Genomic DNA, 15,249 nt, shown 5'->3' with positions numbered 1-15,249 from the left:
TAAAAAGATGTATATAATAAAATATAATATAATATAAAAATACCTGTAACTGGAGCCATACACTGAAGTCCACATCCATTGCTGCAGCATTTCTCATTGTTGGCACATTCACTGTCATCAGCACACGGCACAAAACGAATCAGGGCACACTTTCTTGGTTCATATTTTATGTTTGGACACACTCCTGGGTTTGCTGTTATACAGACACATGACAGAGAAGCCATATCACTGAATGTCTTTTTCACAGGGGTGTTTGGTTCTTTTGCTGTTGTAAAATCATTTGGCAAAGTGATATAGTTATGTACGTAATGCGGTCAAGACCTGTCTGGAACTATAATATAATATAATATAATATAATATAATATAATATAATATAATATAATATAATATAATATAATTCCACTACAGAAGAGCATCATTAGGGGAGACCAGGTTATAATAGTTTGTTTCAGCATCTGCAATTCAGTGGTTTTGCAATAGTGTCTCAAGCTTATTCACATATTTATCTGCTTCAAATCCAAGTCGTTTAAAAATCTACTTTAATCTTCCCTAAACTGTGTCAATTAATGTCAGATAAAAAAAAGTGTGAAACAAGAGTTGTAACCAATTGTATCAGTCAAAATTCATTTTAAGCATTTTAATCCACAAAATAAATAAATAAATAAATGCAAAACTAAACTTTTTTCTTTTCTTTTTTTTTTTGTAGGAGGATTGATCAAAATCTGATCGATGGCAAACAAATCCGGTAACGTTTTTTTTAACCATATTAATATTAAAATTCTTGTTTTACTATAAAAAATAATATCTATGTTCCTTGTACAGTGGAAAATGTATAAGAGTAATAGATATAAAAAGTAATAGATAAAACACAACTTACGAATATAAAAATATAGACAATATATTTACATACCTTTAAAGGATTTTTTTAAACTGACGTACAAAGTTCATCTTTAACTGGACGCCTGTACTCTGTATGTTTGAGAATTGTAATGTGCTGAGATGTCACATTATGTAAGGCATGTTTAATGCATATTCGGGCTGCGTATGAAGTTACATGGATCTTCTCACCTCCTGTGATGTTTCGTCCTGGAGCAGCTTCTGTTGAGCTCCAGCATCCAGACAGACACAGTAACACGGCGCAGTACACTCGAGCTGTCATCCTTTCGACCTGCGATCACACAATGAATGAACTCTGCTGGAAAATCATTCTTATCTCAGGACGAAAAAGTATTTAAGTCATGGCTCAACCAATGGCGTGAGTTTGAGGTGTTGTCTATTTCGTCCCCCTGAGAGAATGACTCCCCTTCGCGTGCACGCGCATGACGTTCATCGACTGAGGTTTTCCACACCTGTAATTCCTGTCTGGATTAAGTGTTTGTTAGTAGGCTACTCTTTATTAATATATGACTGTTTTTCCCTGCTTTGTTTTGTGATTTTGGTTATTGTGTTACTATGTTACTTTCTGTTCCCACTGTGTGTGTGTGTGTGTAAATTAATAAATAATATATGAATAAGCTATAAATGAATAAATAATTATTCCTTAATCAACAGCTATATCCATAGTTTACCCCCCCCCCCCCCCCCAAAAAAAATAAAAAAAATAAAAAAAATAATACAGACCTGTTTATTAGATATGGCTGAAAAAAAAAAAAAAAAAAATCTCCCAACACCTGTATACTTTTATGGAGATAAATAGGTGCGTCAGGTCTCTTCTCTCAACTGCATATAATCTTTCTCTTAAGGACAACTGCAAATGGTAGCCTATGAGTGTTCAAAAAGAAAGAAAAAACGAAGCAAAGTATGAAAACCTTTGTTTCTTTTACAAATTAACAACATAAACAATAACCATATACTGTATGGAGTGACACACATAAAATCACTATAATTTTTAACCCCAGCACCTGCCGAAATCCAGGGACGTGCAGTCAGGGTAGGCAGTGCCTCACCGAAGGAAATGTTGACATTACATTTATTAATTCCAAGAACTTTATTAATTCACCACATTATTAATTGCATTTATTTTATTCCAAATATAAATTTTTGTAACAAAAATGTTCAGGAATACACACATAATATACTAATTTTGCCATTGTTTGCTCCTAAAACCATTGTTTCATGCAGGAAATTCAAAGCCATGGCCATTGAGGCAGAGGTTAGCAGTGCCTCTTTGGTCCATAGAACGTAGTTTACGTGGGTTTGCGCATGCGCAGTCAGTTCTCATGCTGTCTTGAATGATCAACATTGAGGCAGACGCAGATATCAAAGGCTAGATGTCTCGTCCGCGCTGCTGGCCAATGGAGCTCGACATCCGCACACGGCGGCCATCTTACGACAGGATGCTCGCTCACTCATGGTGCATGTACTTTTAAATAACCATAACTTGCTCAATTTTCTACCGATTTTCAAACGGTTTGGTTTGTTATAAACGTCAGAGATGTAGCTATTATACTGCATACATATGAATAATTATGTTCAAAATGTTTAAGCATTCAGAATTATAGCCACGTTAATAACGTTTGTAAGAAACCAAACCGTTTGTAAATCCGAGATAAGAGGATTTGTGTGCGTGCTGCTCACTCACCTTAAAGGGGGGGTGAAATGCTATTTCATGCATACTGAGTTTTTTTACACTGGTAAAGAGTTGGATTCCCATGCTAAACATGGACAAAGTTTCAAAAACTAAGTTGTACGTTTCCGGTTTGTCACAAGTTTCGGAAAGTTTTTTTCGAGTATGGCTCTGTCTTATGTAAGATAGAGCGGAATTTCCTTATATGGGTCCTAAGGGCACTTCTCCGGTAAGATCGCGGCCGCGCGCGCACTCGTAGACTAGAGCAAGAGAGTGAAAGCAGTTCGCCATCAAAGCGCCCTGCCCGGCTTTTGGGAAGTCAATGTCACCAAAGAAGTGTGCTTTTGGTTGCCAGGGCAAGACAACCCTGCACAGATTCCCAAAGAACCCAGCCTTAAGGAACCCGTGGATGGAGTTTGTTTTCCTGAGCATAAACGGAGTTGTGTGTAAGACTGTTGTTCCCTGCATTTCGACGATGATTGTTTTATGAACAAAGCCCATATCGACGGATTTGCAGATCGTCTAATGCTTAAGGATCGAGCAGTCACAATGATAAAGGTTTGCGGTCGTGCGTTGGAACGGTGAGTAAAACTGTTGAACAAATGTCTCTGTGTGTTGTTAGCTCGGCGCGTTAGCACAGCTAAGCTTCGCCCACACGGCCCGCCCCCAGCCGCTCGGTTTTTTCCGGAAAGACTCGGTACAGCCAATCTTTCAATTAAAAATATAATAAAACAAAAGACTTTTTGGAGATATGAAGGATGCAATATTACTCTATAGGTACTCAAGATTAACAGGAGATTGAGTGAAAATGAGCATTTCACCCCCCCTTTAATTCACAGAGCCCTGTCCTAAGATGGCCGCCGGTGATGCCGGAAGTGACTCCGCCTTAAGACATCTAGCCTTTATATGATATCTATGGAGGCAGAGACCGAGCTTGCTTCATGTCACGTGACCCACTCGCTCTCGGGCTTGGCAACCGACGTCACTGCGCAGTGCATTCTGGGACGTAAAGAGTGCGCCGCCATTTTGTGAGGCCACATCGGGCGAGATTTAAAACAATCACTTGACACTTACTACACGAAACAATGTTGAAAAGTCGATTAAAAGAACGAAATGTACTATACAGAGACAAACTTCTACCTGACGCAAGAAAACGGTACATGGAAAAGATGTCATTGATCGGAAATATGGATCCGTATGAGGTGCCTGCAAGAGAATATACTCGAGACCCCGACGATTTACCTCCTCTGACATTTCCAGATATTTTTGTTTATTTAGTCTGTGGTGTGAGTGCTTATTCCGAGGCTCAGTTTCGTAATTATAAATCTATGGAAGCCCACGTTCAGTTCACAAATGGCTGGGTTCATGACTTGGAAGCCTACAAACCGCCGAGTTGTGAAAACACTGTTGTTCGTACAAAGGTGCGTATCATCTTGCTTACCTAGTTGTGATTAGTAAAACTCCTGACTACCTACTATAGTGTTTTGTCCTCTGTAGAGGACATTACTGTATGTTTTAGCGATTTCTCTGAGACATTACATGTCCTGTACAGAGCACATTCAGGGCTTTTCAGAGATAAGTTACCATATGATTGTATGTTTCACCATGACAACTGCGTGTCGGTGTGTGCGCGTAGCGCAGTTTGTAGGAGCGAATAAGCTGTTTTTGTACTTTAAAGCTGTACTGCTGACACAATGTTTTCTGACTGTAGCCTATTCAAATCCTGGTGCGCCGTCACCAGACCAATAGTGTGTGTGTGTGTGGCTGTCTGCGCGTTTGCGCATTTTGAAGGAGTGACTAGGCTTGTCGGTTCGCTGACACCGCGCCGCCTCCCTCTCTTACTGTGTCCCGCACAAAACATTTGTTTGTTGTATAAGTCATAAGATAGATGTGTCCATTAATTTGATTATTAGATTTGATTGTGCATTAGCCTCACATATGACTGACTTTGCTGTATGCAGGCAGCGATGTGATGATGCCTGATATTGAACTTGGGTTGCTGAATGAATGAACATATATGCCACATTGATAGGTCACAGCCTACCCATGACAAGATTTCACCGCACGTTACTGCCGAAATCATACTCCCACCCACTCCCAATGCCAGCTTTGCAAGGTCAAACACATAAAACTAATTCTCATGGCACCTTTCTCCATGGAGGATCACTGCAGATAAGAACTCCAGCTTCAGTAGTCACATTCAAATCCAGAATCAAAACACATCTGTTTAGCTGTGCATTTACTGAATGAGCACTGTGTGTGTCCGACTGATTGCACTTTATCTGCTATATGTATCCTCTTTTTCATTCTTTTAATTCTTTTTATAACTGTTTTATTTAATCATTTTTATTCTCTGCTTTTATTGTTCTTATGCATCTGTTAACAAAATATATCTGTAAATTCCGTTTCTATGTAAAACATTTTTAATTGTGTATTAAAATGTGCTATATAAATAAATTGCCTTGCCTTGCCTTGCCTTGCCTTGCCTTGCCTTGCCTTGCCTTGCCCTGTCCTGCCTTGCCTACCTGTTCATGCAGAACTTTAGCTAAATTGTTCACTGCTCTTCCAGTGTTATCTGGGATATGTGAACAACACTCAGTTGCAATCACTTTGCATGTTCCTTCCTTGGAGGCTAGTATATCAAGAGCCATTCAATTTTGTAAAACAACCTTCCTCATTACATGCACTTCCTCTGAAATGTTAGCGATAGAACTAAGTATAGTTTTTGCTATGGCCTCAAATGCCTCATGAAGTGCCTGTACTTCATTCTGTAAATTGATCACTCATAAAAAAACTTGTTTTGTCACCACAAACAAAGTGTTTGCCATTAAAACAACAAGTGTTTCAATTTCTCATTGTTAGAACAGCTTTGTCACATCTGGAAAATTCACACATCTGGCTTAGAATTGCTTACTACATTCTTCCCTTCAATGCACTAGGAATAATTCCCTTCATATTTCATATTAAGGTCAAACTGATAGCTAAATTCAGTACTGAATGAATGAATGAATGAATGAATGAATGAATGAATGAATGAATGGGGCATTTATATAGGGCTTTCATATGTACTACTGGACACCCAAAGCGCTTTACAATCATATCAGGGAATCGCTACTAAACCCCCACCAGTGTGCAGCATCCACTTGACAAATGGCTGACAAATGTACTATTGTATGCAGTCAAATTCCCATGAACTATAATGTAAATGATAATAATTTCTGTAGTGACATACACCAGGAATAATCCCAGGAATAATCAACATATCTGTAAGGATTTAATTTTGTCAGTGGCTCAAATTAGTGCATTTGGCACCAGTTTCACCCTGTAATTTAGTACAACTGGAATTTCCAAAAGTAATTGTGAAAATCTATTCTTTACCACATCATATTGCCTGGTTTTTTACCCTTTCCCTTTAACAATTTTGCCATTTGTCATCTCAGCATTAAATCACAGAACACCCTAAACAAGTTGGCAGGTTCATCATTTTGATACTAGAATTGTCAGATTGGGTGCAGCATTCAGATTGCACAAATCATTCAATGCGTTTCCCAAAAGCATTGTTAGCCAACTATGGTCACAAGTTCCTTCGTTTTCATCATAGTTTAACAAATCTGTGTTTGCCAAACCATAGCTCTAACTTAGCTCTAACTAATAGACTTCACACTGAATATACTGAGCCGGTTGGTGCCAAAAGGGCGTAACTGCACTCACGCCCTTTTGGCATTGAGAAATGTATTGGGTAAAGCCTGTGGATAGCACATGAGTCAAAATGGCTTACACCACATGTAAGCCAGGTAGGTCAACCATCAGAAGAAAACCGTTTTTAACTGCTGAAGATGTACTATTAAAGGATTAGTTCATTAAAAAATGATTGTTTTGTCATTAATTACTCATCCTCATGTCAACCCGTAAGACCTTTCAAGGCCCAGAAAGGTAGTAAAGACATTGTTAAAATATTATAGGCTATGTGACTACAGTGGTTCAACCAAAAAACCTGGCTTTATTCAACAAATTTTGAACATGTCGCACATGGTCTGAAACAAAACCAAAGATGCAGAGGGAGAAACAGTTTGTTCGCAGAAAATCAAGTGGCTGCCCTGCACAAAAGAGGATCCAAAAGGTGGAAAACAGGAGTACAGAGATGTGAAAAAGAAAGACTTACTTATACTGTGCACAAATGGCAGTATCCCGCAGTCTTATGTGGACTTCTGCCGGCCTTTACAGTTCAGGGCAGGCTGCTATCTCATATACAAATCCATCTGAAACATTCTTTATGACACAGATTGTCTTTGTTATGTTGTCATGTCCTCAATATTCAGTAACCTATTTCATATGCTCTGAGCCTATGTACTTTCAGTTGGTAATATGGCATTCAATTAACTAATTATATGTAAGGACTTTTTATGTGATATTTAATTTTATGACAACAGATTGTCATTTCTTTTAAACTCATTAATTTAATGCTTTGTTCATATTGTCATCAGATGTTGTTATATGTGAAATAGAATGAAACATTGGTGCCAAAAAGGCACATGTAACTTTTAAAAAAAAAATTTTAAATTAGAATTTATTTTTTCAGAATAACGGTTAAAATAGTGTTCAATAAGTATACAGTCATCCATGTGTGTACATATTTTTATTATAAAAGATTGAAATCAGTACATGAAATCAGATCAAACTATGGTAATTTTATTTTTGGCTCTCCAAGTTGGTGAAATGTCACTTACGCCCTTCTGGTTCTCACCCCTCAACATGTTAGTCCTGTTGTTTCATATTTTTGTTTTTATAATCTTGTTTTCAGAGTGCGATTAACTCTTTCAACCATGCCTGATGATTGTAGTTGTCTTGCGCAATGAAAATGCCATTGAATCTCCAAAAGTCTGCAGACTTCCTGACATGCCTGAATATTAAAGTGTGTTCCCTGATCAGAAACAATCAGGGGCATAGAATTTAGTAGGGACGCTAGGGATGTGTCCCTACCAATATCCAGTGACCACTTATTTTTCCCTAGCAATAATTTAGATAAAACATTTAAATATATATAACCCATATTGTCCGATTGTGTCTTGTGGTTTTTATGTATCACTCAATGTAGCGCTCACTGTCCAGTTGTGCAGGCTCCTTGAGGAGGTAATCAGTATGGTTTTTATGACCTTATTTCACTGACAATTTTGGTTTTATTTTTTCACATAATTTTCATAAAATTACAAACTGTTACATACATGCTGCTCACATATTATTGTAGCAGAGTTTGTGCTGAATACAGTGTAATCAGACTTAAGCCATGGAAATATTACAAGTAACAGAAATAAGCACAAATGTCAGAGCATGTCAGAACACCTCCAGGGGGGTTAGCAATTTATGTCAAAGAACATTTTGAGACAACATTGCTACTTTCAACTTCAATAGCTAAGCAGTATGAATTATTAGCTCAAAATCTTTCTGTGTTTAAGAACCTGCAGCTCACCATAGTTGGTTGTTATATACCTCTGTCAGCAACTAGTTGTGTTTTACATTCTGTAATGAATTCGTTGGCTTTTTTGAATTATAAGGAACTGATCTTACTTAGTGATTTTAATCTGAACTGGATGCATCCGATATCCGATCATTTTAAAATGATTTGTGATAATCTAAATCTTTTTCAATTGGTAGACTCACCCACTAGGCCTAACTCGAAATCTCTGGAAAAATCTACTTTAATAGATCTTGTCATTACAAATGTCCCACATAGATACGCTTCAGTTTCTGTATTTGCAAATGATATTAGTGACCACAGTGACCATTTTATCGCATCGGGCTCTTTATTTCAAACAAATAATTCGATAAATTCAAACTTATTCAAACAAATTTCTCGAAGCAGACCGTAATCTATGACCAAGAGAGTGTGCTTTGGAACAAATGATTTGCTCTGACGTCTGTTCTGCTTTAAAAGGTGAATAAATCACCAGGTCCAGACTATGTTGCTCCATTGTTTTTAAAATTAGCAGCTGATCTTATTTCTCCCTCACTGACGTATTTGTTTAACCTTTCTTTATTAACTAACAAAATTCCATGGATCTGGAAATCAGCATTTGTAGTTCCTCTGTCAAAAGGGGGTGATCCTTCTTTAATGGACAATTATAGACCCATATCTAAACTTTGTATTCTCTCAAAACTTTTGGAAAAATTAGTTAGTGAGCAATTGACACTGTATTTAAATAGTCATAATATTTTGTCTATTAACCAATCCGGATTCCGTAAAGGGTGCAGGTATGTCTACAGCCATTTTAAAAGTCTTGAACGACATAGTGGAGTCCTAAATAAATAAAGGTTTTATAGTCTTTTATAGTCTACAGAACCCAGAGTGACACGCCTGGGATGGCTTCCCGTGCCTGAAGTCTTTCGGACGGTAGTTCGGTAGGCAAAGTACTGACGACCGCTGTGTTTCGAAGAGGAAAAATGCTCTTTAGACAGTGGGTGTGCTATCACAGTAGTAGTTTGCTTGGGTGCGTACAATGTGTGTGGGACGGGCCCAGCGTTTACAGTTTGAACAGGGGGTTGGAAGGTAAACGCAAGACTTCTTCGAGGTGGTCTGGCCTCGGTGGGGACTTAGCCCTCTCCTCTTCTCTCCAGACGGATCAGGATGGCTTCTGCATCTCAGGGTCCAACGTTATCTTGGGACGAGGGCCCTGGTGCTTGGGAAAAGGGTAGCACTTTCGGAGCTCAGGCTCTGGTTTGGACTGAGGCTGAACGGGTGACGGGGCAAGCCTAAACACGTGTGTGTGTGTGTGTCTGTGTGTGTGTGTGTGTGTGTGTGTGTGTGTGTGTGTGTTTGTACACTTCTTTGTGAGGGGCACTTGAAAGATTGTGACAACCAGCTATTTAATGTGTGCTCACTGTTAAAAGGGCTTATAAATATGCCAAATGTTTCTGTTTTGCACAGGTTTCTGTAAAGGTTATATTTAGGGGTGGGGCTTGGTCTGTTGAAGTGAGAGGCCTGTTTGATCAAGTTCTAATCTGCTTTTAGTCATCCCAGCTGAGGCTGAAAGGAGTTTCAGTGCTCTTAGGAGACTGAAAAAATGGCTCAGAACAACAATGGCACAAGTGAGACTTAACAATATTGCTGTGTGCCATGTCCACCAGGACAAATTAGACAATATTTATGTGGAAAAAAAACTTGACTATGTTATCAAACAGCTAATAATGTGTTGCTAATGTTACACAAACCATGTTCCCATTCGCCATCTCAGTCAGGCAGCTGTCTTCTAACAATCATCAGAAACGTTTTGTACTGTACAACATCAGTGGAGAAAGGCTTATAGTTCATCATAACATCGTAATATACATCATACACCCACTATATTGCTAAATCTACCAGATTTTTCATATCAACAAAAAAATATATCTAGATAACCAGGAATCTCTCGAGACTCCCCTGCTAGTTCGCTGTTAATGATATGCTAAAGAGATTTTTTTCACTGCAGTTTTAAAGTCCGCGTGAACCGGAAGATGCAAACGACTTTTCTCCAGTGTTGTGACGTATTTCCCAGTGAAAGGGAATATTGAACAGAGGGCAGGGTTTTACTCTAGCGCTCCTCCTCTCCATCTCTCGCTCATAACAGACTAACGGTTTGAGGGGAGTGGTTAGGCGTTTCCCAACCCAAGTCCTCAAACCTACGTCATCGGAGAAGGTCCTCCAATGCAGAGGGGAGGGGCATTTTCAGATTTTGATGAAAGATTACGAAGCCAAAAAAAATTTTTGTGTGGATTGACTTGCATGGATGAATTGTTCACCACAAAACGATCAATTTAGGCAAACAAAGTAAATATGGTCAATTTTGATTTCATGTGGACTTTAAGGAGAAAATACTCCGCAATGGTGTTGACTTATGAATCTGCACATGGTTTGTCTTAAAGTATATTATAAACAACTTATAGACATTTAAACAACATTAAAAACTTGATTTTCACCGCAGGGAGACTTAAATTCATTATTCTATTAATTTCCTGAATCCTCAGCTTCCGGGGATCTCCCCACTAATTTCGAAATCAAACCTACACCCTTGGAAACAATAGTGTGTGACATTTCCTTCTGGGAATGATGTCTCAATCCAGTATTTATGCCGTAAGGACATCACTGCCTTTCAGCACTATGACTAAAACATGCTGATAACCCTTGCATTTTAGAAAGAGTCATAAAATTCCATTGCAATTCACAAAACCGCCCTGAGGGTAGGCCTACAGGGTTTTGCTTTCACACTTACTATGGCAAGCCAAAGTATTCATAAACGCCTGGTCGGGCGTCTGATTGCACACTGACACGTCAAAAGCGTGCGTTTCGACCGCCAAACGCGCGTCCCGCCATAAAAGCGCACGTTCTTAACGCGTGCTTTGTGGTCACGGAAAACGCGCGTCACAAACGCGTGGTTTTTGCATCAAAACGCGCGTCCTCGACGTGTGATCTGCCATTTAAAACGCACGTTTGCAACGTGCGCTTTGGGGTCACCGAAAACGCGCGTTTTTGACGAGCGTTTGTAATAACAAAAATGGGCGTTGAAAACGTGTGTTTTGACTAGGACAAAACGCACGCTTTTGACATGTAAACAGATAACCCAAACAGGCAGTACAAACGTGTGTGAAGTTTCCAACCAGGCGAAAAGGACGCGTGAAATACGAGTTAAGGCCTGTTCACACCGGGATGAATTTTGCGCGCGATATTCGCCGACATTTAACGCCTCATGACTAAACAAAGGGTGCCAATGTGAGTGTGCACACCGGCGCGAAAAACGCCACGCGTAAAAGCGTAATTTTTTAAAAAACGCCTCGGGTTCGTTTTTTTGGTTTGACGCGCCGCGTCAAAAACTATCCGACCAATGAGATTGGCGCTTTTGTTCACGTGTCTGGAGCTTCTGAAGTTACAGTAAAACACAACTTGGGGGCGCTCAAACACAAAACGGTCTTGCCGAGCACACATACCTAACGGCGAAGAGGATATACACCAAGTAGCGTCTACACTGCAGGGAAGAAATAAGACGAGGAAGATAGAAAGGCAAGATGATTGTAGAGCTGCTGGTCTCGTTGGTGTCGGAACATAAAGAACTATATGACAAACGTGACAGCGACTACTAAAATCTTGATAAAAGAGAACTGTTATGGAGTGGTTCTGTTTTACATTAAGCGCCATCTAATGTCAGGGAATGAATTTGCATGTTCACTCGGCTCATCGTCAGCGAAAATCGCTTGGGTGTGAACATAAAAAACGCGTTGAAAAACGCTGGCGAATAACGCGCGTCGATATTCATCCCGGTGTGTAGGGCCCTTTAAAATCAGTTTGTACGGGTCAGTGTCATTGGCTGCTGAAGGCTTGGGTCTAACCATTTCTGTGGGCTTAGGGGGGTTTAGCTACTGTTCATAGACTAGGCTACTTAACATGCCATAGATCAGGTTATTCAGCCTATCTATTTTGTCCTTTTTTGTAGAACTTATAGAAATAATATATTTAAATTGCAGTTTTATCAAAATTTAGATAAAAATAAAATTGCCTTGTTTTTCTTCGCTCATGCCTTTTTGTAAATAAACACATTAGTGGTCATTCTAGCTCTAACATGAAAATCAGTTACGGTGGAGGTAAGCAATCAATGCAGGTTAATCAATATCTGTCATTAGAGAACAACGTGGACTTTTGTTGTGCTTACATTTGAAGGTATCACAAGCAGGTGGCGCTTATTGAAACCTTTTTGTTCAAATATTGTGCGCTCAACACAGACAAACAGTAATTAAGTACAGAGGTGATATTATCCATTTAATTTTTTTTTAGACTTAGTGTTTAAATAGGGTATTTTATACTTTATAGAAGTATTTAAGACTTACAGGATTAGAATGAGAGTTTGTGCTCAGGGCAGGACATATATTAGAACTTAATTTGTCCCTATATTTTTTCCATTTTCTTTTTCTTGTGTAGGCCAAAGAAAATATCTAGATTGCAATTTTATGAAAACATTTTTTTTTTACCAAGATAAGATTGCCTTCTTTTGCACATTAATACCATTCTAGCTGTATATCTATACCTCAGGTTTTCAAACTTTAAAAGTTAACATTTGATTGGGGAAAAGTGTACAGATGTGGTTCTTGATCGATGCAGTTGTAATGAAAATTTGTTAAGCAACATAACATTATATATATATATATATATATATATATATATATAAAATGACTATAAAATGTATATCACTATTGCGAGCAGGGTGCCACCAAGATGCTTTACAGGGACCAAATTACAGAAACATCCGATAGTTCACTCAAAATTCAAAACATTCTGTCTACATTTATTCACCCTCATGTTATTTCAAACATGGACAAGTCATCCTAATTTTTTAGATTTAACATATGCTTTTTATTTCTTTTCTTAAATGTGAGCAATGGTAACATAACTAATTTACATCCTGGGATCAATCAATTATATTTTTTATCCAATTTATTTTCTACAAATGTGATGCATACCAGGTTTCAAATATAAATAAATACTGTCTATGTTATAAGGCTTATGTTATGAAGTCTTCACCTCAATTAGCACCAAATAAAACCAGTCAACCCATTAACATGGATAATCCATCTCTACATCTCTTAATAGATGGATAGTCATCTATATCTAGATCGATAGATATAATAGGTTTATTTTCAAATGTCAGTAGAACCAAATCAAAAGCAATCTACTGGTGCAGAATATAAATTACAGTTTGAAGTGCATCAACAGCCGGACTACCAACAGGTCCTGCAAGAATGTCCACATCCTGCAGTTGTTGCATCTGTGCCTGGGTTGGACTGAATTGTTTAGCAGGAACTGTTACAACTTCCTGCCAATCCAAAGCAGGAATTACACAATTTTGAGCAGGGCTGGGTCAAAAAAAAATCTCTGCCATGGCAGTGAGTGAAGATGTTTGCCTCTTTAGACATCCTCTGACAAACATCTGATATGGTGTGTGGTGACAAGCAGTGCACAATCCATGATGATGTGTGCCCAATCCATGATGAGCTTCCTCCCGGAACCCGGGAGGAAGCTCATGTAGTTCCTACCAGCCGTTTGTTGTGGTCCTTAAGCTTTTAAAAGCAAATATCTCCCTTTGCTTTGAACTTCTGAGCGTTGTAACTTTGCAGATGTTGTTTATGCTCAAACAGCGACATTACACACTAACTAAAGTTAGAAAAGTCAAATCATATTCAACCACCCCTTTAAAAGGTGTACATTATGTAGCCGTTTGGAATGCATTAAGGGAGCAATGAAAAAAAAATTCATTATCTTCACCTGGGATGTTCCATATGGAAAAATATGGGTTATCAGGGTTGTCAGCTGTCAAGCTTTCGAGCTCTGTCTCAGAGTGAGAGCCACTCTGCCAAAGTAAATCTCACAACAAATTGGCAAACCTGTTAACACAGGAAGTGTGTTATAACTTCTGCACACATTAACCCTCTACTGCACGCATTATTATGCAAGCATGGAAAAAAATGTTACAGTGTTTTTTTTATATATAAAATAGACTCAAATTAACATATATATATATATATATATATATATATATATATATATTTTTTTTTTTTTTTTTTTTTTTTTTTTTTTTCGGGGGGTACTTTTGGGTGCGTTGCCATATGGCAACATTGTGCGACAATGGAACAGCCTGATGTGTTTTCTCCCAAAATGACATGAAATTCATAGATGATTACAGACCTGTCTTTTAGAAATGAAATTGTTTTTATTATTTAAAATGTTTTCAAGAGCTTTGTGTACAAAATATGAAACTAATTTTCAAAGTATTATTTCAACAACATTTACAAAACATCTGACGCAAACTCATAAGAACTGTTCAAGTGAAACTACTCAATGTGAAACGATTATTTCAACAACATTTACAAAACATCTGACACAAACTCATAAGAACTGTTCAACAATGTGAAACAATTATTTCAACAACATTTACAAAACATCTGACGCAAACTCATAAGAACTGTTCAAGTGAAACTACTCAATGTGAAACGATTATTTCAACAACATTTACAAAACATCTGACACAAACTCATGAGAACTGTTCAACAATGTGAAACAATTATTTCAACAACATTTACAAAACATCTGACGCAAACTCATAAGAACTGTTCAAGTGAAACTACTCAATGTGAAACGCCTTAAAGCAGTTGTTCTCTCCGTTAAGGCAGAGGTGCACCTTGCACCACTCTGACGATGCCCTTGCAGCCAGGACTCTTGCACCTTCCTTTGGAGTCTACTAGGCCTAATTCTGCCCGCCTCTCATACTCCTCGTCACTGATCCCTAGCTCATCCTCACTTTCATGAGATGGTATAACCACTTGTACCCTGTACATTTCAGCCCTCCTCTCAGCCTTGCCATAGAACACTGACGGCTTCATTTTCTAAACAAAATAAGTGTATATTTTACTTTTATACTTTACTTTTACTTTACTTTATAAATATATACAAATATATATAAATATATGAGTAGAATACAACCATCCAACTATATCAGTGCATCCATACATTGTCATTCATACAAATCTACTCTGCATTAGCATGGGCAAAATATTGTTCCATTACCGCACAATGTTGCCATATGGCAACATACCTATTTTATTGAATAAAAAGGTAATAGTAGTATCAAAACAATGTGACAATGATTGAAAAAAGATTAGAACTTATC

General features: G+C 38.1%; 1 protein-coding gene across 1 annotated transcript in view; it reads right to left on the bottom strand.

The window, feature by feature from the left end:
* Positions 1 to 15,249, bottom strand: part of LOC307145649 (uncharacterized protein) — a 296,817-nt gene that overhangs the window by 23,650 nt on the left and 257,918 nt on the right. The window contains exon 15 of the mRNA XM_079849011.1: positions 44 to 193. Within this exon, the coding sequence (XP_079705137.1) occupies positions 44 to 193 (150 nt within the window). The remainder of the gene's footprint in view (positions 1 to 43; positions 194 to 15,249) is intronic.

Source organism: Squalius cephalus, assembly GCF_949319135.1.
Source record: "Squalius cephalus genome assembly, chromosome: 18".
In the NCBI taxonomy this organism is placed as follows: Eukaryota; Metazoa; Chordata; class Actinopteri; order Cypriniformes; family Leuciscidae; genus Squalius; species Squalius cephalus.
This window is presented reverse-complemented; position numbering and strand designations above follow the sequence as displayed.